Source organism: Pezoporus occidentalis, unplaced genomic scaffold, assembly GCF_034315485.1.
Source record: "Pezoporus occidentalis ecotype Australia unplaced genomic scaffold, CSIRO_AGI_Poc_V1 ctg58, whole genome shotgun sequence".
Lineage (NCBI taxonomy): Eukaryota > Metazoa > Chordata > Aves > Psittaciformes > Psittacidae > Pezoporus > Pezoporus occidentalis.
Window position 1 is genome coordinate 731,059 of NW_026915921.1, and position 27,788 is coordinate 758,846.

The window sequence follows — 27,788 nt, forward strand, 5'->3', positions numbered from 1 at the left end:
CCGTCCCTGCAAGTGTTCGCACACCGTGTAGGTGAGGCCCTCAGTGCCATGGGGCAGTGGTGGCCTTGGCAGTGCTGGGGTAAGGGTTGGACTGGATGATCTTAAAGGTCTTTTCCAACCTAAATGGTTCTCTAATTCTGTGAATAGAAACCAGACAACTGCACTGCAGTCTGGCTTTTTATCACCAGGTATTCCAAGGGTGATGAGTTAGTTTATTTACCTGGTTTTAAAGCTTCTTTCCCCCTTCCCTCCCTCTGCAAGAGAACCCCCCAACCACAGCGATAGCAACAACCGAGAGCAGCAGCTCAGCGAAGGCTCGTGGCGGATCCTTTCCCACTGTCCGACTGTGAACCACGGCTGGAGCACATCTGATAAATGATGCTGTGTTTCAAAGAGGGGTCGGTTTCAGGAAGTCCAGTGCCTGATTGTACCGGGTCATTTAACTGGGGAGCAAGGGTTTATTCCGGCTGGTGGTGAGGGGGGATAAACAGGGAGATGGGAGAAGGGAGCTTGAGGGGACTGGGCTCAGGGAGAGCCCCGCGGTGACAGCAGCCTGAGGAGGAAAAGAGGTTTAAGAGAGCAGCAGCTGTGGAGCAGAGCCTGGGGCTGCGGAGCTGGACGCAGAGACAAGGTGGGGATGCAGGGAGCGGGCTGGAGACCGGGAAACGAGGAGCACAGCTCGGCCCCAGGGCGGACGGGGGCCGCCACCTAGCGGATCCCAGAGCCCCGGGCTGGAAGGGACCTCCGGGATCAGCCGGTCCCAGGCAAAGCGGGACCCGGGGTATTCCAATGGACGATTGTCCTCACTGTGTCCAACGGGAATCTCCCGAGGAGAAACCTGGGCCCATCACCCGTCGTCTTTTCCATGCGGCTCCTTCTGAAAAGGGAGTCTCCGTCTTCTTTGTGCCACCCTGGGGCACGGTGATGAGGTCTCCCCTGAGCCTTGGTTTCTCATGGATGAACAGACCCACTTCTCTCAATCTCAGTGGAGATTGTTCCACTGGAATAATCTCCCCAGGGAAGTGGTGGGCTCCCCAGTACTGGGCACTTTCAAGCTCTGGTTGGCCAGGGCGCTGGGACATCTAGTCTAGGTCTTGCTTTGCCTATAAAGGTTGGACCAGATGATACTTGAGGTCCTTTCCAGCCCAATATTCTATGATTCTATGATTCAGGATTCCCAGTCCATTGATCATCTTTGTGGCCCCTTGTACAAGGGGGTAACATTAATCTCCTTCCGATGTTCTGGAACATCCTTCTACCTCCACATCAGCAGCACAGTGCTGGGCATCCCTAGCAGCGACTCACCTTGCTGGGGCTACAGCTCTGGGCCTAGATCAACTCAAAGATGGGAAGGTTTTGAGGGGGGCTAAGGGTCTTGTTTTCCAGCATGGATGCCATTGCTGGGGTGGGAGTGATGCTGTGCTTGGACAGGCAAATTCACTTTCCCTCTAGTCTTCTGCAAAATGCAGGTGTCATATTTCTGTTTTATCAGGCACTATATTATTTCTTAATAATAAAGACAGGTAGGTAGAGGAGGTGTAGATATAGATAGATCTGTTTTAGATCAGACAGACAGACAGATATAGATTATTTAGATAGATAGATAGATAGACAGATAGAGATAGTGTCCTGGGTTCAGCAGTAGCAGTCCAAGCTACCAAGAAGGAGAAACATGACTGCTACTGCTGAACCCAGGATAGATAGATAGATAGATAGATAGATAGATAGATAGATATAGATAGATAGATAGACAGATAGATTTAAAAGACTTTACCCTGCTTCCTTGAAGTGCCCAAGTTCCAGCAAGGACTTCAGTAAGAGTATCAAGCGTGGTGGTACACCATGCTGTACTTCTCTTGACTGAGAGTGTGCTCGTATTCACAAAACTAAAATACTAGAGTATCCTGTTCACTCAAGGGCAAACAGGGAAGAAAGTACAGCCAAAATGCTAACACCATTAAATCGCCCTGTTCTATTATTTCCATTCACTGCTATGCATCCTGTAGGAGCCTGACTGGACAAGCTATTCTCCACATCAGATTTCTGTTGAGCACAAAGGTATTAAGGAGATACAAATAAGGGGTTTTTGTTAATGCTTCCTCCTCCATCATTCATTTGATGAGGGTTTTTTGGGTTGACATCAGTCAATTCTTGAATTTGCAAGTCCAAAACCTATATACCCTTAAGGATCTCATTTTCAGCGTGAGTACAAAGGACTCTGTATCCACCCATTTTGGGGAAAAGGGTGACCCATGCAGTTTAGGTACACCTCAAATGAAATCGTACTGAGTCACTAAGGGACCACAGTACTAGTTTAACCACAGAATTTGGATGGGTAACTCTGGCTGCAGAAGAGAGGTTAAAAATAAGGATGTGCATCCCTTTTTCTCAATGTCACTCTGGATTTTGAAGACTCATCCTAAGAACATATTTTCATCTGAAATGTAGCTTATGGAAGGGCATACACAGATCCCCCTGATAAGTGTACACAGGATTCAAAGGGAAGGATAAAAGCATTCTGCTCTTAGGAGCATTGCATGCAGAGGTTGCACAGGGACCACAGTGAGCTCATGTGGTCATACAGAGGAAGGCAAGAGCTGAGCTTGATGAAGGCTGCTAATGGCTGAGTTTACATAGACCGAGCACTGAAAACCATCTAGTGAAGAGACGTTCACTGGAAAGATTAACAGTCACTATATTTCAACTCTACATCCACCAATGCAAAGCAAGGCACTGAGAAACTGTAAAGTGCAACAAGGACCCCATAAATCTTTCCTACTTAGTCCTGCATGTTAAGTAGGGGAGAGAGAAAAGGGAAAGGCTGGGGACAGGAAGGATGGAGAAGAAAAACCTGCTGATTTACTTACTACTTGGGTATATATTCCCTGATTAAACAGATACGGGGATGGGGGAACAGAAATCTTGCATTTACAAGTCTGGAGTGACTGCAGAGATCCCAGGTTTTCTGCATAACAGGTTGTTAATGCCCATCTTCATTTAGTAAGACCCTTCAGAGGCTTCTATTATTAGCATTATTATTACTCATGTCCCAGTTGCTCTTCAGCTCCTTGCAGCAGCTTTCCTTAGGATGAATTCTGAAGATCTTACTCAACCAAGGATCTGAAATCAGAAAACACTAGGAAGGAACTTGGATGGCTCTGGGGCTGGAGCTAAGACAAAAGGAGGGGGAGGGAGAATCCACAGCACGCACGGGAGACCTGACATCTTGAACTACTGACTGCAGCATTCCCTGAGACATAAATCAGGCCATTCATGAAGGGGTCTGCTCTGCCAATATACATAAAGAGAAATACTAGACGGAAGGAGGCAAATCTGAGTTAGATCCATCTCTTGCATAGCAGAAATCCTTACGCCAGTGAGATGAAACTGATGTTTGAAAACCACAGAAGGTTTGGCAAGGGTAAAATTTTACATGCTAATGAGCCCCCAAAGAATTTTGACCTGTGAAGGATATTTAACTACTGAGGAAGATTTATATCCAATAATACACAAAAATGGAAGTGAGCAGAGAGTACAGGGAATTAGAAACACACTACAAACATCCTCCTGCTCGCATCAGCATTGAGAAATAACTCAGAAAAATACCAGAAACACAAAGTGTTTGGTATGGTTGTGTCACTGTCTGCACTCAGTATTTAAAAGCCTTATCGCTACAAAATGCTATATTAGGTCCTTGCACGGAGAGACTCTGTTCTGGGGAACTTGTCATCCACCCAGCCACTGTCAAGGAGGTTTTATGTTACAGTGACCCAAGAGCCAAGCAATGTATCACTGAAAGAATAGGCACTAACTGAACAGACTTCTCAAGCCTCGGGTCAATGAAACAACCACAAGGCTATCCATCTCTCCCCCGCCGCTGCGCATATGTATTCATCCTTTAAATGACATTGTACTAAAAGAGTTTGCAACAAAACTCTATCTATATTAATACTTCTAAGATCATAATTTCATGAAGGCAGAGGCTTTTCCAACCAGCTTTCTGCATGTCTATATTACCAGTCTGATGTAAAAGAATCACAGAAGCCTAGAATGGTTTGGGTTCGAAGGCACCTTAAACTCATCCCATTCCAACCCCCTGCCACAGGCAGGGACACCTTCCACTAGAGCAGGTTGCTCCAAGCCCATCCAACCTGGCCTTGAACACTGACACAGTTCTTCCCTGTGAGGGTGTTGAGGCACTGGCACAGGGTGCCCAAAGAAGCTGTGGCTGCCCCATCCCTGGCAGTGTTCAAGGCCAGGTTGGACATGGCTTGAAGCAACCTGGTCTAATGGAAAGTGTAGAAGAAATAAGCAGCACACTGCTCCCCACTTTCATACCTACAATACAATAGTTAGTAAGAATATCTTAGCACAACTCATGACACCAGGCAAGCAGTCCCACATCAAGGGAATTTCGGCAAGAATTAACATCTAATTCCCACAAAACACACCCCACCCCAGTTTAAAGACTTGTCATTCACTTGCCCTCTTCTACCCCAAACATTTCAGTTTCAGCAGTCATCAGTGTCCATCTCCGTGACTGGCATCTCATCTGAACAGCAGTAAATTCACACTGAATAATCAAAAGCAACAGAAAAATAATGGAGAGATTAGGTTTCAAAATGATACATTTATTATAACTAAACAAAGGACACAAGCTCCAAATTAACTTAAAAAATTTATAGTGCATTATGGCAAACACAGGACCAGTATGCTCAGAGCACAGACAAATGATTTTCAACTTAAATCTGTAACACGGGCCGAAATTCTTCAACTGAAAGGCAGAATTTGGATTACATACGAAGAACAGAATATGGGATTATTATTTTATTTAAATATACCCAATAATCTGATATAAACACTTTAAAAGTATTTAAATACATGCTGAAGTTTAAATGGCTAGCAAGGTATGTAGATAGAAAGTTACAAGAAGTATTTTGGCGTTGTATAAAAGGTGTAACTCTTTCCCCCAGACAAAGCCTATTTAAGTGCAAGGTACCAACTATCCTGTCAAAAGATTAATCTCTACCTGCATGCACTCCTCCTGACAAACACCACCTATTGATTTAGCTTCCTGGTACTTAATCTGCAGGCAGATGCACTCTTCCAGCATGCAGATAGTGATGGAAATCTCAGTAAAAACTATGTTTTGAGCTTACATGAAATGGAAACAAGTTTTCCAATAAAATAAGTCCTATAACCTGCTTGCTTGGAGAGGGAAAATAAATTGCATCATTTTTTACTTCTCTTCCCTGTTGCTAAAGAGTTTTTAAAAAGCTTTTTAAATGTTCTGTATTTTTACCCTCAAATAATTTATAATCAAAATCTCATCTTATTGAATCTGACACAACCCCAACACTGGTCCTACCGCTTACCTCACTCTGAGCTTAGAGGCTTTGCCTGTGTAAGTCACAAGGTCACCGAAATCTCTCACATCCTTTTAATTATTTAAACAAATATTTACAACTCCCAATTAAATATTCCTTCACGAAACATGTTTTGACCAGTTAGTGTACACTCGGAGGTCATCCTTTCCCTGAAAGTACTGCAGGTTCTGGGCTTTTGGTCACCACAAGGGATGACAAAGCATGTTAGCTGCAGCTAGTCCTCAAGCTGGAGCTGTCTGTAGCACCTGGGCAGAGCTGCTCGGGACGGTTCAAACCTAGGGAAGCATGAATCACTGCTTTAAGCTTGCAGAATGTGTTGAAGCTCAAGTCCAGCTGTCATGGGTTTGCCTGCTTTCAGCATCAGAAGGAAGATATTTGCTATGGTTGTTGCGTACATCCCTCTAAACGCTTTGGGTATCAGGGGAAAACTGCCACCTGTGATTGACATTAAAATGCATTTCATGTAACCTGTTAAAAATTGCCCAAGATGCCCAACCGCAAACAAGTCTGAAAGCTAAAAATGTGTAATAAATGAATCACAATTACTTTAATGAGGACATTCTTCACTTAAAAAGAAAAAAAAAAAGCTATTTTTCGCTCGCTTCTTATTTAATCCACAGGAAATTTAAATGAACAGTAAACACAGAAAAAGAACAGCAGAAAAAAAGTCCTGAACTCCCATATCCTAAAATCAAGTAATTTACTGTAAGGACAGTTAAAGCTCTGCAAAACTTTTAATCAAAAAAGAAAGAAAATCTCTGAAAACAGCTTTTTCTGCTACTTTCTTATTTAAATTGCGTGCATTCAAGCACATACGACTCTTAGGTTTCTGATATTCCATGGAAGGTTGCAGACAATTCTAGAGTATTTTTATTGTGTTGCAGGAATGTCAAGTAAGATTTTTATGTATTGCTTTCAAATTGAAGACACACAACTGCAGAATTTAGCATGCTTCAAAGCCCATGAATTCTAATGATAAATTATACAATATAAAATTAGGTTTTAAATCCGGTTTTTGTGAAATTAGCTTTACTCTTTTTGTCTAAGCAAAGTTGTGTTTTTCACACAGCACCTAGTGAAGTCCTATCTTCACAATCTACAAACTGTCTTTCATGCTGAAATCTCCAAGTTAATCTCAATTTGCAAGGAAGAGAACAGCCCCTTGTTTAGGGCAAAGGTTTGTACTGATGTGAAATTTCAGCTTTGTCACAGCAATTTTACACTTCAGATACAATTACAGTAATTCTCAGGAGGATCTTACTTATTGCAAGCAGCTTGCTCTGCAAACTGCACAGAATATTAACTCAATACTTGAACTAAACACTGACCTGTACATCTCGCTTTGGAAACAACTAAATACAGTGGTCCATCATGCAAGCCATGAGACTGTCAAAACTTCCTTTTGTTCCACTAACTTCAAATTAAGTTTTTACAAATAATTTAGCCAATCTAGAGAAATATTGAACATGGAATTATGCTGAAAGATGCTTGGGAGTCAACATTTTCTACGACTATATGCACCTATGACTAAAAGCACCAAGTACTAACTGCCCACCTCAGTATCACTGTGAACAGTGCCATTGTAAGATGTGCTCTCCACAGTGTCCACAAAATGAACACTGGTCATATATTTTGTAAATACTGGGCGCAAAATAAAAACAGAACAGAAAACCAAATCACAACCCTGCTGGTTCAAGTCACACTGGGTGTGCTTCATAACAGATTTTAAGGAAGAGTGGAAAATTTAGCCTACCAGGAATTATGGAACAACCCAGAACTGGCATTTTAAACGTCAAAATTTACTATTAAGGACAGACATTAATGAGTAAACCTTTACTTACTGTCAGTATTTAACCACACAGTTAAAAACAGTAACTATAACCAATTGATTTGAAAGCCAATGATGTAATCAGAGCACTGGCAATACCAGACATGACTTGCTGACTGCACAGAAAGCGAGGCCATGAGATGAAAGTATTTATGAACTTTTACTATACCTGGCTAGTTATTTTATACCTGAGATGAAAACTAAGAGGTAAGAGAGCTGATGTAAATAATTATTAGATGAAAAACAAGCACACATGCCAAGATAAACGCATTTTAAAAGAATATACTCAAAAAGATCACAACTGACGTTTTCCCCTTACAATTATTTTCATTTTGTTATTCAGACAAACACTTTAACTCGCTTTACTGTGTGACAGATTCTGTTCCGGAATTGTCTGAAAGGCTCCTGTGATTCCAATGCTTAAGTAATTCATGGAATTTTGAGCAGAAGTGACATGCTCTATTCCCTAGTCTTAAGAAATTTAAGGCACCCGTAAGAAGCAAACTTCATGGGAAGTTTCCATTCTAGGGAAAAAGAAATCTGATTTCCCCTTCAACAGAAAAAAGAAAACAACATTCATGAATTCACAGAAGTGATCAGAATGCCACATTCTCTGTCAGTGAGGCAACAGCTGAGTGATATTTAGCTTTTAACAGAACTCAATCTAAAGAGCTGCTACTGAAGCCACAGACTCTTCATTAACAGGTTACAAAGTATGCAATACTGTGACGGAAGGGGAAGTTTGTATTAAATCCTGAAAAAGCTAAAAGGTAGAAGCAGAGCAAGGTTGGGCCCCATGTAACGATGAAACAAACTAAATGAGAAACATTTTTTCCATGACAGATACACTTAATTTATACAGCAAACTTGCAAGTTTAATGGATCACTGTACCACAACAATGAGTGCAAATACATGATTTTTGTGGGCAGGAGCACTGCTAAAAAGCGTACTTTGTTTTCATCTGTATGGAATGACAGTGAATCACTTCTCTGATTAACGGAAATTTCATTCCATAGGTCAGAAAACATATCTATGATTTATTACTAGGATCAGCTTAAAACATTTCCCATAATCACAAAGCTCAAGTAATATATAGCCATTAGACACAGAAAGATATACAAGGTTTTGGTTACATTTGGGGTTAGCTTCAGATTCTGAAGCTTAATTCTTTACTTCCACAGGTTCTTTATCCTGCTTTTCCTTTGCTTTCTCTTTCTCTTCCAGTTTTTCTTCTTTCTGAAGCAGTGCCATAATCTCAGCAACCTGTGCGGTGCCAATATCAATATCTTCTTTGTCAATCAGTTCTACTACCTACAACGAACACAAAACGAAATTGAGAGTGCATTTAGTTTTTACATGATTGAGACATTTTCTCGTTATAAATTCTGTTAAGACAAGAAAGCATTCACTTTTCTCATGTTCAAGAAATACTGCATTGCTTTCTTACATGCAACACAAATTTAAACCACAACCAGGGCCTCAAATATCTCCAGTTTAAAAAAAACCAAAACTTAAAGCAAATGATCTTGAACTTAGTAGGTGATTCCAAATTCCTTTGATTCCAAATTCCTTTGTAAAGGTTTTTGTACAAATGTATTCTTGGCACAGCTTCTCAAGTTCCCACAATTATTCTGTATTACATGCAGCACTGAATAGTACCTATGTTGCTAAATGTACAACAGCTGTTTAGAGCAACAGAGAAGATAATCACCACTGGGACACCTTCAGTAGAAAGGAAAAATGTGTATCAAAAGGTTGATACCGTATTTTCTAGCTGGCCATAGTTTAAGTGCTATTTCTGTATTGAATAGGAAAATTACTTTCAAGGAAGTTTTAGGGCATCTCTAAAAAAAGAAACAAAAAATGAAGGAGAAATGCAAAGAAAACCTAAGATGTTCTGCAAAATAAGAAAACACAACAAATCATGCAAAGAACATAGGTCATTTACAGTCATCCCAAAGGATAACTGATGTCAAGACTGTGGCTAATAGTGATATTCCTAAAGTAGTTCTTATAAAGCTCCTTCCCATCCTCCCTCTGATTCATAAGCAGCCCAACAAAATTCCCATATTTTACAGAACTTGACATAGGCATACAGAAAAACCTACAGCTTTAAAGGTAACATGGGTAACACACACAGCATAAAGATTATTCTTCCCCTCTGCCTCTCCTTCCAAATAGCCATATAAATTCTGAAGATGTATTATAAGATCTATTTACAGCACATCACCAAAAACCTCATTGGCATCACTCATGCCAAAGACAGCAATATGAATTTCAGTCAAAACAGGTATAACATCTGAAGGATGACTGGCCTGATTTTCTTCAAGTAGTCCATAGACTTACCTTAACAACATTATTGATATCAATTTTGCCATCCTTGTTTTCATCTAGTGTCTCCGCAATCCTGGTCAGCTTCTCCTCTGGAATCTTCTGAATTTGCCTCATCACATTAATTAGCTCAGCAATACTGACGAGATTCTCCCTGTAGAGCAAGCACAGTCTGTACATGGCAAGCAGTTACTCCAAAGGAGCAAAGTTGACAAAAAACAGTACTGAAAGTCACTACACGGCAGGTGATTAGTAAAAACATTATTTCTTTAGAATCCTGAACACAATGCAAACCAGCAAAAATGAGTTACTGAACACCAAACAAATTTCCAATGAATCTGCAGCTTACCATCAAATCTCATTCTTTTGGTTTCCTCAAGCTTTATTGCACAAATACAGGTATGCAGTAGTCATGTGAAATTAAGTTTAGCACAGTTTCTGTGCATCTAATGTCTTTTCAGCCCCCTGCCCCATTTAATAAAGGTGCAGTGCCGTGCACCTGCCATCCTTCTAGATTGAGAGGCTGGCCTACAAAAAATAAATGCAAGTCACAGGAAAACAAAAGCTGAGAACTACTGATTCAGCAATTCAGCTCTTTTGTTTTAATAGACTTCATTAGCTCTTATCAAGGAATAGACTTTTTAGAAGAAAGGACTAAACTTGACATTGTGAATAGCAGGTTTCAGACGTTTCCACTGTCTGCTTACTGATCTCATGAAGCTAAAACTGTCGGTATTCTGCCACCTAAAACCTCTGCTTGCCTATGTAGTTTTGTTAATTTGAAGAACCATCTTCCAGCACAGCTCAAGCTGAAATGCAGGAGACAGTGAACCCAGCAAATACAAAACAAGAGGGCTTTATCAGTATAGTCCTAGCTCCATACTGCGTCCTAACCTCTGGGCACAGACTGACTTTTACGCCAGGAGCATTTCTAAGCTGCCACTAAATGTTCTGGACTTGTGTTGTTTCTATGGCTCTCAATGGCTTGGTGATGCACTAACTTGAAATTTAAAATCCAAGCCTTCAATAACTAAGCAATCTTTAAACTACTGATCTTCAGTCATCCACAATCACATAAAGAAATTATCCACAAACCCATCCATTACATAAAGTATAATTACAGTCAGTACAAGCAGATTTTATATTGTATTTTAAATTCACTAACTTGGATAGTTTTGATCAAAACTTTCCTGTAGCACCATTCCTATAACTGCCTTAGTCTTAACATTTGAAACAAATGACCATTTGCTCTGGAGACTGAAAAAAATCCCCAAAGTTTAAAAGCACCAAAAGCAGAATCCATATTTCCTGTTTAGGAATGCTCTGTGGGAGCTGGGAAGCTCTCCTAAGGAATCACATAAAATGGTGCAAGCATAAACTAGATGAACATAGCATTCATAAGCACAAACTCTGAGAATTACAGTCACAGTGTTTAAGTATTTCAGTGCCTGTAAGATGCAACATATGACCCTTCAACGTGAATGCCTGAAAGACTCTCCAGTAACGTTAAATTGTTGATAAATGCATTTTGCAATGAAGTTATCACTCAAGATCTCTCTTCATAAAGCTGCAAGTGTATTAAAGTCGAAATGAAGCAAATTGTCAGAAAGGGACTACATAAAATTATCTCCTTACTCCAATTAGACCTATTCCTTTATTTCTCTCCAGATACAGAACAGACTTTACTGCAATAGTTTTCCTCACTGTCACTTTCACTGCTAAAGAACAAACACGAATGTGCTCACCGCAGTGCTGTGTGCCTTTTCATTTCATCACACAGGGCAAACCTACTGCGTGAGGAGCATGACTAAAGATATGATTTCACCTGCACCACCATTAGGGCTAGAGGTGTGAACAGGATGGTAAGATACTCATCAACACTGACATTTAGAACCCCTCAGGACTGGCATCTGGGGAATAACACCTGCTCCTTTCCTTCTTCATTTCAATCATATCTAACATACCTTAGAAGAGAGAAAATCTACAGCACAATTTTGTTTATTTCTAAAATAAATTATCTTAACATTCTAAACAACAACTCACTCTCTAATTCTCTTCTAGTCACACATTTGACAAAACCAAGAATGAACACTTAAAGACACATTCAGTGCTCTCGAGTCACTTACCCAGCAGGAGGACCATCAGCACCTTGCAGTCGTACATCCACCGTCTTTTGAGCTGTCTCTAATTCATTGATAATTTTGTCTATCTGACCAATCATTCTGTTCACCCTCTTGGTCAATCTCTTGCTTGCCTTTGACTCTTCCACTGCCTCTTCCTGGCCAGTTTTAGAGAGCTCTTTTATCTCTTGTAAATCCTAAAAGAAATGGTCAGGAGAGAGAAACACTTTTGTCAGGGTAAATTCTCAACAACAGACACTATTGACTTTGACTAGAATTTCAAGACAGGAGCTATTTGTAAATGAAATGCAAATGTATAGACCTATAAAGCCAAACTGGAATCAGAACAATGACTTTTAGCAATGCCACCTTTTTCATGTACCCCTTAAATGTTATTTTCCACCTCTTTCTTAAGGTTGGGTAAGATTCATCTTACTTAACTTGAAGTACCTGTAATAATGACATCTATGTTTGATAAGACAGGACTGCAGCATACAGCACCTGTTAAGCCTAGCCACCCTGGGAACACAAGCAGGAACAGGATTCTCATCTGGTGGGAACTACTCAAATTACTTTAACTAGGCTTTAAACATGTTATACAAATGAGGCTCTACGTTGTCCCATACAAAGTTCATTCACTCGGCTACTAACTACAGGCTCCCAGACATCCAAGCAAGATCATCTTTAAATGTGTAAATCCTTTATACTAAAACTAAACATGACCAGAAATAACAAAAAAAAGAACTTCCACGCCCCATTCTTCACCTCATTGTATTCCTGGATATCACCCTTCAATTCCTCAAGCTCCTCTTTTTCCTTTGTTAATGATTTTTTCTGTTCCTGCAGCTTGGCGCAAGCATCATTCAGCATGTCAATCTCTTCCTTAGTGATTTCCTCACCCTGTAACAGAAAATACATATAAATTAGTGAGAGACACATTGGTGATTTTCACAGAATCGCTAGGGTTGGAAGGGACCTCTGGAGATCATCCAGTCCAACCCCCTGCCAAGGCAGGGCCACCCAGAGCAGGTTACACAGGAATATGTCCAGGTGGGTTCTGAATGTCTCCAGAGAGGGAGACTCCACAACCCCCCTGGGCAGACAGTTCCAGTGGTCTGTCACTCTCAATGTAAAGAGGTTCTTCCTCACGTTGAGGTGAAACTTCTTGTGTTTTAGTTTATGGCCATTGCTCCTCCTCCTGTAGCTGGGCACCCACTGAAAAGAGTCTCGCACCATCCTCCTGGCACCCGTCTTGGAAATATTTATATGCATTCATGAGATTCCCTCTCTGTTTCCTCTTCTCCAGGCTAAAAAGACCCAGCTCCCACAATCTCTCCTCATAACAGCAATGCTCCAGACCCCTGATCATCCTTATGGTCGTCTGCTGGACCCTCTCCAGTAGCTCCTTGTCTTTCTTGTACTGAGGAGCCCAGAACTGGACACAAGACTCCAGATGTGGCTTCACAAGGGTTGAGTACATGGGGAGGATCACCTCCCTCAACTGCTGCCACACTCCTCCCAGTACACCCCAGGATACTGTTGTCCCTCCTGGTCACAAGGGCACACTGCTGGCTCATAGTCAACTTGTCATCCACCAATACTCCCAGGTCCTTCTTACCTGAACTGCTCTCTAGCAGGTCATCCCCAGCCTGCACTGGTGCTTGGGGTTCTTCCTCCCCAGATGCAGTACCCTACGCTTGCCCTTGTTGAACTTCATTAGGTTTCTCTGCCCAATTCTCCTGCCTATTGAGGTCCAGCTGAATGGCAGCACCTTCTCCAGGTGTATCAGCCACTATCCCCAGTCTCATATCATCAGCAAACCTGCTGAGGGGACACTCCGGCCCTTTATCCAGGTCACTGATAAACAAGTTGTGTAAGACTGGACCCAGTATGGATACCTGGGGAGCACCAGTGACTACAGGCCTCTAACTTGATTATACTCTCTGATCATGATCCTCTGAACTCTGCCATTCAGCCAGTTTTTGATCCACCTCACTGTCCATTCATCTAACCCACATTTCCTAAGCTCACCTATGAAGATGTTACGGGACAGTGTCAGGAATGTTAACTATACACAGATTAAACACGCATAGATCTATTACATCTACAGCCAGTACAAATGTCCCCCTAGACAGGCATGTTATTTTCAGTAACACAGAAAGATAAAAGGAAACACCAAGAGATGTTTTGTGCTGATGTCAATTTCTGTACTGGTGGTTAAGAATTTGTGATCTACTTATTAGCTGGTTTTAAGTGACAGAGTGGGGTGAGAGGATTAAAAGTGAAAGACAGTCAAGCAACTTACCACAGCTCTTACAGGGACACTTTGATTCTTTACATTAAAAAGTATGAAAAAGTACATTTATCCAGATTACCTTAATGCCTTCCAGTACCGGTGCTGTATCTTTCAGTGTCTCTGCGTGCATCATCATCTCTGCCTTTGCCAGTTCTTGTTCAGTATCCACAGCTATCTGACTTTTCTGAACTTGCAGAGTAGCTGCTTCAAGATCTGCTGCTGATTCCACATCTTTCTGAATTTGAAAGACCCGTGAAGTTTTAATTAAAACAAAGATAACATTATCTGTATTAGCATCAGTAAAGAACAACTTCTCAAAATAGGAACAGTTGCCAAAGTACACTGGGGTACTTTCATGAGAAGACAGTGTTAAACTGTAACATACTGAGTGGTTTCACATTAAATACCCACTTGCACTTCATGAACTATGACTGTGAGCTCTGGAGGCTTAATTCACTAGTAAGGCAGGCCAGCAGCTTTTAGAGTCAGCTACTATACAATGACATTACCAGGTTAGTGTCAAATAGGAAAAGCAAAAGATAAGATCATCTGAAGTACAAGTGGAGGAAATAAACAAAAAAAAACCACCATCTTTGCTAGACGAATAAAGGGCTTCTATTACTCTAATAAAGAAGAAAGGAAAATCCAACATATGTAAGACTGAGACAATCTTTTGTTCCACAGTGAACCCTTCTCTGTTGCAATCTATTTTAATATTCTCTCACATCTTTCATATGTGGATTTAAAGTCCAGTTTCATGCAGGTAACACCCAGAAGAGAGGCAGTAACTCACAACATACAAGTTTTTATATCACTGACATATATTTCCCAATAGTTGAGGGCAGAACTTACCACAGCTGCAACCTGAAGCGTTTCTTTGGCTTTCTCTACAGCTTCAGACAATCTTTCCATTTCTTTTTCTTCATTTTCTTTTCTGATGGCTTCCTCCTCCTGAAGCGTTGCTTCCAGACGTGCTTTGTTATCTACTTTTTCACCTTCAACTTCTGCCACTTTGACTTGAGCCTCTCTGGCCTAAAAATAATGGAAGAAGTCTATTAAAGTCTATATTTGTGTATATACATATATGTCTACATTATGTCAGAAGTTTATACATCGTTACTGAGATAGGTAGTACAGGTATGCTGATACAGCTGAATACAGCTAACCACCCCCAAAGTTACCCTATTTCTTTGAAAAAAGAACTTTCTACCCTGAAATCATTTATGCTCTTCATTCTCTTTCTCTCAAGACTACCAATTATCTACTCAGATCATTTCTCTCTCCACAACATCATCAATATTTTCATGTATTAATGTCTTTATATTGACCAGAGCATAAATTGCTTATGTAAGTAAAAAGTGTATGCTAAATCTTTTTATGCTATGACTGTCTACAGTCATGCAATCAAATACTGCCTTTATTTGCTTTATTCTCAAAATCCTCCACATATAAGCCAACTTCTGTGTTCAAAAGTCACTCCAATAAACCAACCCATGGTTCAGCTTTCAACAAAAAGACAGGAACCAAGAAGAGCATCTACTTCTCTGAATGGATTTTCAGCAATGACACTGAAAGCTGGTTACAGACCATGTATGTTAATACTTACAGCACTCTCTGGTAGTGTCTGAAGTGTTGTTTTGAGCTGATCAGCTGGAGAAAGGGTATCAGGAAGATACATGGCTCTGGATAAAATCAGCAACGAAGTAGGAATTTCCTGGTTCAGGTGGAGATCTAACCACTATAAATGCAATATACAAAACAAGTCTGCAACTTTTGGATGTTTTTATTTCTTTACAGCTCAAATGAAACACACACAAAGTAGTAAATACTTTTTTCTTTACCCACTATGCATCAGTCACTATCCTGACACAAGAACTATGGGCTCTAAACAGTTAAGAATTGCAGTAATTGCATTTAAATACATGAAGTATTTTGCCTAAAGAAGTATTTCAAAAAGTGCTGAATGAATATTCAAAAAAGTGTTTTGTTTTACATGCATCTTCCTCTAAAGCAGACAACACCAAACGACAGAGAACTGATCTACTTGGAGAAAAGTCCTTACAGGGTAATACAAATAATTAACAAAACCTGCCAAAACTGCAAACATATAAGTATCTATTTGCATGATCAAAACATCATGGCCCAGTCAAAAGCCCACTGCTACTACTTACTTACACAGTACAAACGACAAAGCTTACTAAGGAGAAAGACTGGTTTAGCCAAGCCTTTAATGAGAACAGAAGCAAAAAGACTTCTCAGAACCATCACAAAAATCGGAGCTAGCAACTGAAGTTAAACTGCGTATCCAGCCTTACAAAAACATACCTGTTTAAGCTGTTCCTTGAGACGTTCTTGTGTCACACCAAGAGCTCTCATACCTCGGGCACGACAAGCTGCCTGCAGTTCTTTAACAGTCAGACTGTCAACTCCTTCTTCAGCAATAAGCTGCGCAAAGAATGAAACAAATCTTAACATATAAGAACCATCAGTGAACACCCAGAGTCCGTATTTTTACAACGGCCACTAGAGGCTGCTGTGGTAACACAAAAGAGCCTCCGCTTTTTAAACAGTGAACATAGAATCACAGAATGGGTTGGGTTGGAAAAGACCTTAAGATCATCCAGTTCCAACCCCCCTGCCATGGGCAGGGACACCTCACACTAAACCACGGCACCCAAGGCTCTGTTCAACCTGGCCTTGAACACTGCCAGGGATGGAGCATTCACAACTTCCTTCAGCAACCCATTCCAGTGCCTCACCACCCTTACAGTAAAGAACTTCTTCCTTATATCCAATCTAAACTTCCCCTGTTTAAGTTCTAACCCATTACACCTTGTACTATCACTATGGTTCCTAATGAAAGAGTCCCTCTTCAGCATCCCTGTAGTCCCCCTTCAAATACTGGAAGGCTGCTATGAGGTCTCCACGCAGCCTTCTCTTCTCCAGGCTGAACAGCCCCAACTTTCTCAGCCTGTCTTCATACGGGAGGTGCTCCAGCCCCCGATCATCCTGGTGGCCTCTCCGGCTTTACTCCAACGGCTCCAACATCCAACTTGCTCAAGCATCATACTGTAGTCTTAACAGCTACATAAAGGTGATGTCAGTCTCTAAGTCAGTATTTCTAACAGCTCCCTTATAAATTATACTTTCAGAGAAAGGCTTTTCTTTGTAACATAATTACTTTCATTGTAATTATTGGCAGATTAAAAAAAGGTCACCTTTTTCTTTCCGAATTTACTTCTGATTTGAAGCTCTTCAAGCTTTTATGTTCCAAGTTAGCTCAAAAATAAGACAACTGAGACAAAAAAAGGAAATTTCCTAGAAAGAGACATGTGTTATCCACACACACTCATTACTCTTAGGCAACAAAATTATTAAGCAGTGCCTCTTTAGAATGACTCACTTTGTCATCTGCTTTTATGCTTCTCAACCTCATAGTCAGCTGGAAGCGGAGAAAGTTATTTGTCCCAATTGACTGAAGTTCCAGCAATTTACAAAGTGCCACCAACTGAGGCCTGGTTAGATTGTCCAAAGTCAACTCGTCTTCAAATAGCTTCGAGAACCTTAAGATCTCCTCATTACTGGGTCGTTCACCAGTTTCCCTGATCTGTAAGAAAAAACAAGCACACACAAAGCTTGTCAAAGCAAATGCTGTTGTTGGCATTATTGTGAATAAAAATATTCACCTCATTTGTCAATCACGTTGGGGATAAGAAACAGGACACAAGGAAGACATGGAAGAAATTTTATAACAACAACCGACTTATTATAAAAGGCAAAACTATTGATGTCATTGATAATTGCCAGCCACACTGCATAATATACTTAAGATAAAACTAACAGAAGTTAGATGTATCTGTATACTGATGAGCAGGTCTCTGAGTCAGTGCCGACATGAGATACCTTAAAAATAATATCTGAGTGAATAAATAGTTGCTACAGAAGTCTCGCTGGCTAGTATTCTTTTTGGTCCCAAACTCACTAATTACAAAAGCACATAAAAAGCATCACCCTGTGAAAATAAAGTGAGAAATACATCCAAAGGCTAGAAATCTGCAATGCTGGTGTCCCTATGAGGCACAGATCTGGACACTTACCTACCTCCTCTCCAAAACCACGTTTGTTGCAATACTGCTTTGCTTTCAGTTCCCCACTGTTCTGCAGCACCCCAGTGCAAATGCACTTGTAGTTGAAGTTACCCCAAAGTATAAAACACTATTTGGGAAGGACTCTACATCCTTCTTGATGGAAGGTATATGAAACTACTTGTACAAACTCAAGCTTTTAAGTTGTGTGCTGCCAATAACACTTCACAGTAACTAAATTCAAATACTGGAAGCAGAAATAACTGCTCAAAGAAGTAGAAAAAAGGATCATTCCTTGGTCTCATCAGATCACCTGTATAAATGTTGATTTCTTCCTATTTTAAGTGTACCATCATCAAGTGCTTATTAGTGATATTACTGAATCCAGAAACTACAGAACAATGAAGTACTTCCAGTCACTTAACCCCTTCAGTCTTTACAGTAAGTACGAAGATCTCAATCACCCCACACCTTCCCCAAGCCCCCTTCCTTCTTTAAAGCCCTATAAAGAAAACATAAGCTAAGTGACACAGAGTCTGAAAATCTAACATTACCTATACAGCCTCATTTATCATGCCTACCCCTTTCACTTGCCAACTCAAATCCCTCATGAACTGCTGAGTACAGGAAAAGGGAACATATTTGGAAGACAAGACTGAATGAGTGTAAACCTCCACAATACTTGTGTAGCAAAGAAACCAAATCAGAAAAAGAAAGGTCAAAGGCCCTGTTGCACTTCACCAGCTCCTTTGCTATAAGAGCCAAAACCAGAACTTCAAAAACATGGAAAGTATTTTCTTCCTTGTTTAAAACCGAATTTTGGCAGAGCCAAGTGTATGTTTCTTGAGATGACAAACAGAAAGTTTCTAGTACATCACTAGCTACAAAGTAACACAAACTATGGAATTCTGCAGCAAACAGGCTAAGCCGTCAATGAGAACCAACAGAAATAACTATCAATGGTTCTTGCAGCATCAAATATTTCACTGCAGAAGCAGCTATAGAAGAATAGCAAAAAGGTGGGAAACATTTAAGGTTCTTCTGGCTCTGACATTAGCTAGTACAGTGAAATGAGGTCAATAAAGTTTGTTTCAATGAATGAGAAATACATAGTTGTAAAAAGCACACCCACACACTTGAAACTTCTTTTTAGTCAGAGGAACTCAGGACCTCCTCCATCAAACGTGGAGCGAGACATCACTTCTTTCCATGGAAATTAACCACCAAATGTCAATTTTCAGTAGCAGTTCTTTCAGAACAAAATGCAATGTTCCAAACATGAAGCATGGCCGTGGCATGCTCCCAGCCTCTGCAGTGTCAGTGCTTCAGCTGCTTACTGCTATCACTAACCATTTAAAATTTCCTGCAGCTGAAAAAGAACAGAAACAGATGAAGACACAGAAGCTTCAAAGTACATGGACCTTGCAAGCACATACTGACTGCCAGAACCTGCCAATATCATTATCTGCTGTTGACATGACCTTATTACACCACCCTTTAAAACTTCATTCTCAGCTCTGCCAAGCAGGAAAAGCCCCAGCTAGCTGATAGAACTTACAAAGTTCAAGTCTGGAAATCCCCTGGCTTATGTGCCTTTTTCTGTGCAAATACATACTCTGCCCAAAGGAGGGGACTACACTGTTACTGTCAGCAAAGCACCTGGTCACGGCTGTTAACTCAATCTTTCCTATTCAGCAGCCCCACAATTCAGAGAAATCAGAAGCGTGAGCAGACTGAAATAAATCCAATCCTGAGAAGATTTAAGAAGGTACCTTTCATCTTTCCAGGAATACCTTATCATTACCTACAGCTTGATGAAAAGGAACACAGTCAAACCTAAAGACCATCAAAGCAGGAGGCAGATACAGAATATTTAATGGTTGGGTTGGAAGGGACCTTAAAGCTCATCCAGTTCCAAACTCCTGCCATGGGCAGGGATACCTTGCACTAGATCAGGTTGCACCAAGACCCGTCTAGACTGGCCTTGAACACTGCCAGGGATGGGGCAGCCACAGCTTCTCTGGGCAACCTGTGCCAGCACCTCAGCACCCTCACAGTATAGAATTTCTTCCTAATATGTAATCTAAATCTACCCTCTTCCAGTTTTAAGCCATTCCCCCTTGTCCTGACCCTACATGCCCTCTCTGGATTTCTTGTAAGCCCCTTCAGGCACTGGAAGCTGCTCTAAGGTCTCCCCAGAGCCTTATTTTCTCAGGCTGAACCAGCTCAGCTCTCTCAGCCTGTCTCCAGAGCAGAGCTGCTCCAGCCCTCACAGCATCTTTGTATCCTCCTCTGAACAAACTCAAGCAGGTCCAGCCCCTCTTGTGTTGGGGGCCCCAGAGCGGAACACAGTCCTACACGTGGGGTCTCGTGAGAGCAGAGTAGAGGGGGAGAATCACCTCCTTCTGTCTGCTGGTCACACTTCTTTTGATGCAGCCCAGCACGTGGCTTTCAGCCCAGCACATTGACAGGTCACGTTCAGCTTTTCATCAGCTGAAGCCCCCAAGTCCTTCTCCTCAGGGATGACGTTCAGTTTCTGTGTCAGCAACTGCTTGTGAATAGAAAAATTCTGCACCAAACACAGCACTTGCGTTCTATGAAAACTCCAGATTATACCATGTTCTAGTCAGCATCCCAAAGGATTTCAGCATTACAGCAACTGTGCATTTAAAAAACTGGCTTTATAAGCAGAATTAAATTTGACAAAAACATTTTACTTTTCCCCCACTAAGTTTTAACCAGTTAATCAGGAAAGAACTCCTCTGTCCCACTTTTTACACCCCGTGTTCAAAACGGAGGTCAAGAACTACAACTAACCACTGAATGCGTATTTTCTCTCTTAGAATTAGCTTATTAACGAAGTAAGAAACAAGTGAATGAGCAGAAATATACCGTACCTAGAATGAAACAGAGTGAAAGTACCAGCTAGAATACCAAAGCTAAGAGCAGTAAAACTTCAGCACACTGAAGTATTACTTGCAAAGAAGGAATCTATCCTAAAGAAGTATTACATCCTGGTTCTTCAAATCCCATGGAATAAAGCTATCTGATGATTACCGCAGGCCACAAAACCAAGCTGTTTTCTTGGTAAGAAGAGAAAATATATTTTTAAGAAGTTTTACCTTTTGAAAGAATGTTGAAAAATCTTTTGCAACATTTCCTTTGGCCGCCTTATTTTTTAAGGCCATCTCCTCAATGGTGTCTTGAAGGAATTTAGCCAACTCAAGCTTTACTCTCAATTCTTTCTTCAATCTTTCCTCCTGTAAAAGAAAATGTTTGGTTTTAAAAGTTCTTTCCAGACATAAGTGCACTAAATACCGTTTCTGCCTTCAAACAAGTAATACAGAGCACTCCTGAGCACACAGCACAAGAGGACGTTTGCTCTTACCAAAGACCCCCAAATCATACTGAAAAACAGGCTGATCAGCTCAAAGCTCCATGAAACATGGGATGCAGTAACAACAGAAGTGCAGAACAAGTGGCCTCACCTGCTAAAACCAACATGCACCCACTGAATTAATAACAAAACTAACCAACTGGTTGGGTAATTCCCAGCTCTGCCATCCAGCACACAAACACTACAATACACCTCAGGAATTCATTCCAGAACTAGAAATGAATGGCTACTTAGATTCAAGTATACAATCATGACTGATCACATCTGTGACTGACTGGGATCCCGCTACAAACAAACCTCATGCAAGTCTTGTGTGCTCTGAAAGTGAGAACTTTTGGGGCTTTTTGGTGTGTTTTTACAAATCTCTAACTAACTAAAAGAAATACAATTTAAACAAAGCAATGCATGAGAAGCTATTTTAAATATTAAGCACACAGACAAAAAGTTTGCATCAAGGACTCAAATATTAAAACAAAATCTGCCTATTTGAATACAAAGTAAAAAAAATGAAGTTTCATAGCTTCATTTCTGCTTTGTAAGAGTCATAGAAGACGGCGATGAGGAGAGCAAAAAACCAAGAGAAGCTTCCAGCTTGGATACCTAAGCACCTGCACATACAAACAGGTAAACCAGAATGGCACTGGCTTGTTGTTATGTGTTAACAGCAAGATCATCAAAACAACATAAAGAAGACAAAAGCATCCCCCTAATACAGAAGAAAAATCTAACTTATAGAATTTTTCTTATTTCTTTCTTTATCATGGAAAGGTCTATTTTTCCCAAACCATATTACTGGATTCTAAATTCAGACCTGCTTACCTTTTTAGACTTTGTCTCAAATGTAGAGGGAAGCATATTAGGGAACAACTTAAGAGCTACTGGAAGCAAAAATTCCATGAATGGGACCACGAGAAAAACTAGGAAAGGGACCAAGCGGAACAAGTCGGCACATATTCGAAGAAACTGGAAGAAAAAGGAAAATACATGTATTGATAAGCAAAATCTAAATATTTATATAAAAATACTTGATATGATCATCCAAGTTATCACTTACACTCTATATATTTGCTACAATGGAAATTCAAAGTAACACAGAAAAAAAGATGTGACAAAGTCAGGTTTTAGTGTTGCTCTATACTGCTGAGCGCCAGAATTTCACCAGTTTTCAACACTATAGAAAGTATTTCTAAAGCCTGGCTGTGTCTCAATAGGATTACTGAACAAGTATCCCATTTAAACCTCTTAAAAGCACCTGAAAACAGGAGGTGGTCATTTGTTGTCGTTAAAGCTGCTTAACTTCTTTTATTCATCTTTATTTGTGCTCCACCACTTCTTACATGCATGAGCTACTGTGGACTAAGTAATCAAGAATAAAATGAAATATCCCTCCCCCTCTGCCTCCTAACAATTGTAATGTACATTTAAATCCAGGGTAATGAGCCCAGCTTGGTAGATTCATTTATTTTTAAATCACTGCTTTTCTAGAGCAGTAATCCTCTGAAGCAGGCCAGGGCATTAGTTACTGAATCCTTAGCGCATAAAATAAATACTGCCCTTTTGATTTCTATACACCCACAAATGTATGTATAAGGCTATAATCAAATCTTTCAGTACTCACTGGAAGCTTAATAACTTGGTTTATATTGGGGAGTGCAGATTTCGTTTGACTCTGCCTCATTTTACAAAGCAAATAACAGCTTATGGGGAATATTGTCAGTTCCTAAATCAGACTGAAGGTCAGCACACTACTGCCAGAGCACTGCTGTTCAACATCATCATTTTCTAAACACAGCTATGACTGGCAAAACCTGGCAGCATAAATGGTATTACAGAAGTAAATGAATGTTTCCCCCTCCATCCTGATACACAGATTGACTCCACAACTCGTTAAAGTTGTAAAGTAGGTATGCTTTTATTCAGCTCTGAGGTGCATGGGGATAGCTCCTCCAAAGTATGCCCACCCAGGGTCGTTTTTCCCTCTACATTTATTCTCTTAAGGTATACATATGCATTAGGTTACTCGATACGCCTATACATATTTAGTATCTATCCCCTCCATCCCTTTCTCAGGCCAATCCAGGGGAACAGCAGCAACAACCGGCTGCATGTGGCTAGGGTGGCTTTGCTAGAACGCAAAGCCAGTAAAACTTCAACCATTGCTTCCTTAGCATAAAACCAGCCAAAATCCTATGTACTGTTTGAGGAATGTACAAACTCCACAGATACAAAGTTGGACATTTTGTTTTGTATATAAAAAAAAATCAGTTTTCCAGAAGGGATGCTTTGGTCTATTGTTTACAGGCACAGAGATATTTCCATTCATTCCAACCATGGAAGATAAATGACTACTAAGGAGTTTAAACAGATGTAAGAAAGTTTGGAAGAAAATTTTAAGTCAGAACAAGTCCATTTTTCTCAAAAATTTCTATAGAGGGGAGCACAGAGTTCATATTTCTAACCAGTACCTATTTTTAGACAGGAGGTGCAAGTATTTGTACAGGGCAAAATCCACATCCAGGAAAGCAGTTTTATGACTGGATTAAGCTAACCTAATGCTAACCTGAGACAATGCATGTAGGGTCATGAACATGCACTGCCAGTCACAGTGTGAAGGTACACCACTGATTCAACTAAAACTAACTCATAAATACATACACACTACACAAACAAGCAAAAGAAGACCAATACAAACCAAAAGCTAAGGTGTTGGAAAACTTAAGCACCAAGCAGGACTGGCTTTTTTGCAGCAGCACAGTCCTGGATCATCTTCCATAAATCATGAAGCTGCACCCTCTGCTATTTCGAGGAAAACAGCCTTGCACAGGAACCTAATACAATGGTGCATGATTACACACACATTATCTGGCAGCACAGCATGAAAAACTTGTGACTACTCTGTACCTGCTGCTACAATTCTTGTATTCCATTTTTCCCACCCCTGCAGGGCTGAAGAGTTTGTAAAGCTGATGTACTTGCCACAAACTCCACAGTGATTGCCATCTCCCTGCCATGCCCTGAACCACCCTGCTGTGGGAGGCAGCGCTACAGCAATTAGTTTTTAACCACCAGTATCATATTTTGCATGTTGTACTTTTCCCTGCCTTCTCCCCCAAGCATAGATATGTGATCCTGCTGAAGCCAAACCGTACCAGCAATTGTAAAAGCTGGATTTTGGAGCTAACTTTTGGTTTACATAAGCACTAGCTCTCTTGTATTAGCCATACTGCAATTGCTTGTTAATGTGGTTAGATTACTTAGATATCTTTCCATTATTGCCTCCAAAGAGGAAGGAAAGGGCAGGCAGAAATAACTCCTTTGTCAGTCTGTGTGAAGATAAGGTTTCTCCAGCATGTCTGTTCATATGCACTTTAGTACATTTAAAGCAGTACGTATTCCAAATATATATATATATATATAAAAATTCAGAAGCAACTTTTGCAACGCTAATCTGGCATCAAAGTTTTAAGACTTCTTCAATTTAGGCAGTATATTACAATTGAAGGCTGACCTGATAAAATATGAGCTGTGCTGAAACAAAATAAGGTTTTAAAAAAGCACATGTAAAGGGTTTTATTCTGTTCTAGGGTGGTCTGCTTGTCAGTGACCCTGGGTTCTAAGCCATTCAAGAGACAGGGCAGTCTCTACCTACACAGAAAGAAAACATAAAACTTAGAGAAAATAACATCACTGTAGTTCTTAAAGCTAATTCCTCAACATCTTCTACACTGGATTGCACACAAATACACACACTACATCATTAGATAAGAGACAGGCTACATCAATGTAAACACTGATTTATACCTGCATGATATAACTCAATTTTATTTTAAAGAAGGGAATCGATACTGAAATTGCACAAAAAAAAGAGAATTCAGGAAGGCCAAATGCCAGACCATCACATAAACATATGACAGCTCTGTCATCACTAGATGACAAAACTAAAGAGCAAGCAAATGATTTAATCCCTCTACTGGAATAATGCATGTGTGTCCAAAGATAACGCATTACTTCTAATTCATGCTTTCTAGAACACAGTCCTGATCTTTCAGCAGAAGTATTTCCATGATATTCATATTTTAGTGGTGTTTATGTAATTCCTCAGAAGTATGGCTCAGTGAACATGAAACAGGCAGGAAAACCAAGTGGTTCCAGTCTTGCTCTCTGGAGGATTTCTGATCCTGTTTTCAACCATGAGTCAATTTGTCTCACTCAGTTTTCCAAGTTTCCCAAAGCTCTCAATAAGCCAGCACAAGACAGAACCGCTACTTCAAGAAGTCCTGCAGTCCTCATTCACCCCTATCCTCAGTTACTCTTTCTTGGCACTACATAATCCCCCTCATACGTCAGCACAGACTGTTATATTTACTGCTGAGCAATGTTTCAGCTGACCAGCTGCCAAGCATACTCTTGGACTAGCAGAAGGAAAAGTGCAAAAATAAACAGCATGAAGATGCTGAGAACCAATACCACCACTCAGCTGTAGAAAGAGACCAAATGTAATCACATGTGAACACTGCTACATGTGCATTTCATTCTTGTTATTTGGCTAACCTTGCAAATATAGGAGAAAACACTTTTTTGCATGCTGCATTAAGATGTGATTTTTAACTACACATTAAAATGTTCAGCTATGCACCAAACCATCAGTAGATTATTAAAACAATGAGAAAATATTCCTATTTTTGACTATTTAACAAAAAATGTTGAAGGCAACCTAACACATTGTTTGTCCAGTGCACAAACTGCAGAGAACCACTGTGTCAAAGCACATACACTTTTCACTCTCCAACATTTCCAGCACTGGAATATTTTATCTATATAAACTGCTTAAACATCTTGCCTTTAAAAACAGTAAATTGAGAACTATTAAGTTATCATGTTTAACTACACCAGTTTTAAAACAGCTTATTATTTTGTGCTCTTTCCATATAGAAGAGCTGACACTGAATGTTTTTAAATACCCCTATCTTTTAATTCTAGCTGAATAAGCGTATTTACTTCTTCCACAAACTGAAATTATTGAAATGCATGTCATCCTCATTTACTCTCATTTTGCATTCCAGATCTCATCTCCATCCTCTCTTCCCTTTTCTTTAAAGCTGCCAGTTGCATTTTTACAGTTTCAGCTACATGCCATGAAAAAAAACAAAAGTATAAATCAAAGCTTTCCTCAAATTATCATTTTTGGACTAAAACTACCTCATGAATTTATTTTAAATTGAGACAGTACTAATGTCTGATTATCCATCCCGCATTTCAAGCTGCAGACATTCTTCTGTTAAAAACCCCAAACACCTACAACAGAACTGGCACAAATCCAACCTTTACTAAAAAGCGGTTTCCCTCTCTTCTTCCAGCTGGAGCAAAAAAAGCAGAGAAAGTGACCATGTACACACATGTAGCACATGGATGGGAACTTGAGAACAAACCACAGCTGCTGTCCACATGGCAGAACAGAAGAATCCTCTGCTATTCTAACCAGAAAATAGCCAATTTATCTTCAGTAATGGGGAACAAGAGTAAAATGTTTTGGAATCATATCCAAAGTTTTTAGTGTCCACAGGGAGGAAGAGGGGAAAATGCACCCAGCAATTTTAATTCTAGGAACAGATGACAACAAAAAGAACCAACTCAGCTCAAATAAAATGGAGCAATTGCTAAGGATATTCAAACAAAATTGGTATTTATTCAGTACCTGTCTCCGTTCTCGACGAGACAAAGTGTTTCCATGAAGTATTCTCCAGAGCATCCTTGCAGCTATTTTTGTGTCAATCCACAGTAATCGAAAACCATGGTAGTAGTGCTTCAGTTCATCCACAATCCTCTGTCCAATAGATTTTTTCACAACTTCCACTTCTGCAGGACTATATACAGGACCGCCTTCTTCCAACTTCTTGTTTTTGTCCTTTAAGGACTTCAGTGACTTTTCTACTATGGAGTCATCTCGAAGGGGACAGGAAGAATGCCACCACCTAACTGGAAGATACTGGGGACCTAAAATACCCATGGTTGCTAGTGGTGTCCATGAGCCAGAAGAGCTCCTAAGAGCAAAGTGTATTTGTTCAGATCCTTTAGTCCAACAACAGTAGCGATCTTTTTTGGAGTAGGCGTAAACAGGAGGGACACTAGTGCAGTATTTGAAGTGTACAGTCCTTCAAAAGAAAAAAGCATTCAAGGATTAGCAACAGATCATAAGCTATTTCTATATTTCTATGTATTTGTGCAATTATATGAATTTATGTGTTTATAAAATGCATCATTTGAGAAATATCTACTGCATATTTGAGGAAAAAAACCAACAATCTGTGACTCTGAAGATCAACGTCTATGTCCTAAAAAGAAC

General features: G+C 40.2%; 1 protein-coding gene across 3 annotated transcripts in view; it reads right to left on the reverse strand.

The window, feature by feature from the left end:
* Positions 1-6,709: 6,709 nt before the first annotated feature.
* The window catches only part of LETM1 (leucine zipper and EF-hand containing transmembrane protein 1), a 50,356-nt gene continuing 29,277 nt past the window's right edge, over positions 6,710-27,788 (reverse strand). For 2 of the 3 annotated variants that reach the window (XM_062638647.1, XM_062638645.1), the window contains exons 3-14: positions 27,141-27,597; positions 22,265-22,408; positions 21,171-21,308; positions 17,367-17,570; positions 16,289-16,408; positions 15,570-15,701; positions 14,816-14,995; positions 14,043-14,198; positions 12,433-12,567; positions 11,674-11,864; positions 9,563-9,719; positions 6,710-8,527 (exon numbers count right to left, since the gene is read on the reverse strand). In XM_062638647.1, coding sequence (XP_062494631.1) covers positions 8,378-8,527; positions 9,563-9,719; positions 11,674-11,864; positions 12,433-12,567; positions 14,043-14,198; positions 14,816-14,995; positions 15,570-15,701; positions 16,289-16,408; positions 17,367-17,570; positions 21,171-21,308; positions 22,265-22,408; positions 27,141-27,597 — 2,164 coding nt within the window. In that variant the 3' untranslated portion in view covers positions 6,710-8,377. The remainder of the gene's footprint in view (positions 8,528-9,562; positions 9,720-11,673; positions 11,865-12,432; positions 12,568-14,042; positions 14,199-14,815; positions 14,996-15,569; positions 15,702-16,288; positions 16,409-17,366; positions 17,571-21,170; positions 21,309-22,264; positions 22,409-27,140; positions 27,598-27,788) is intronic. The other variant, XM_062638646.1, reaches the window with a different exon arrangement.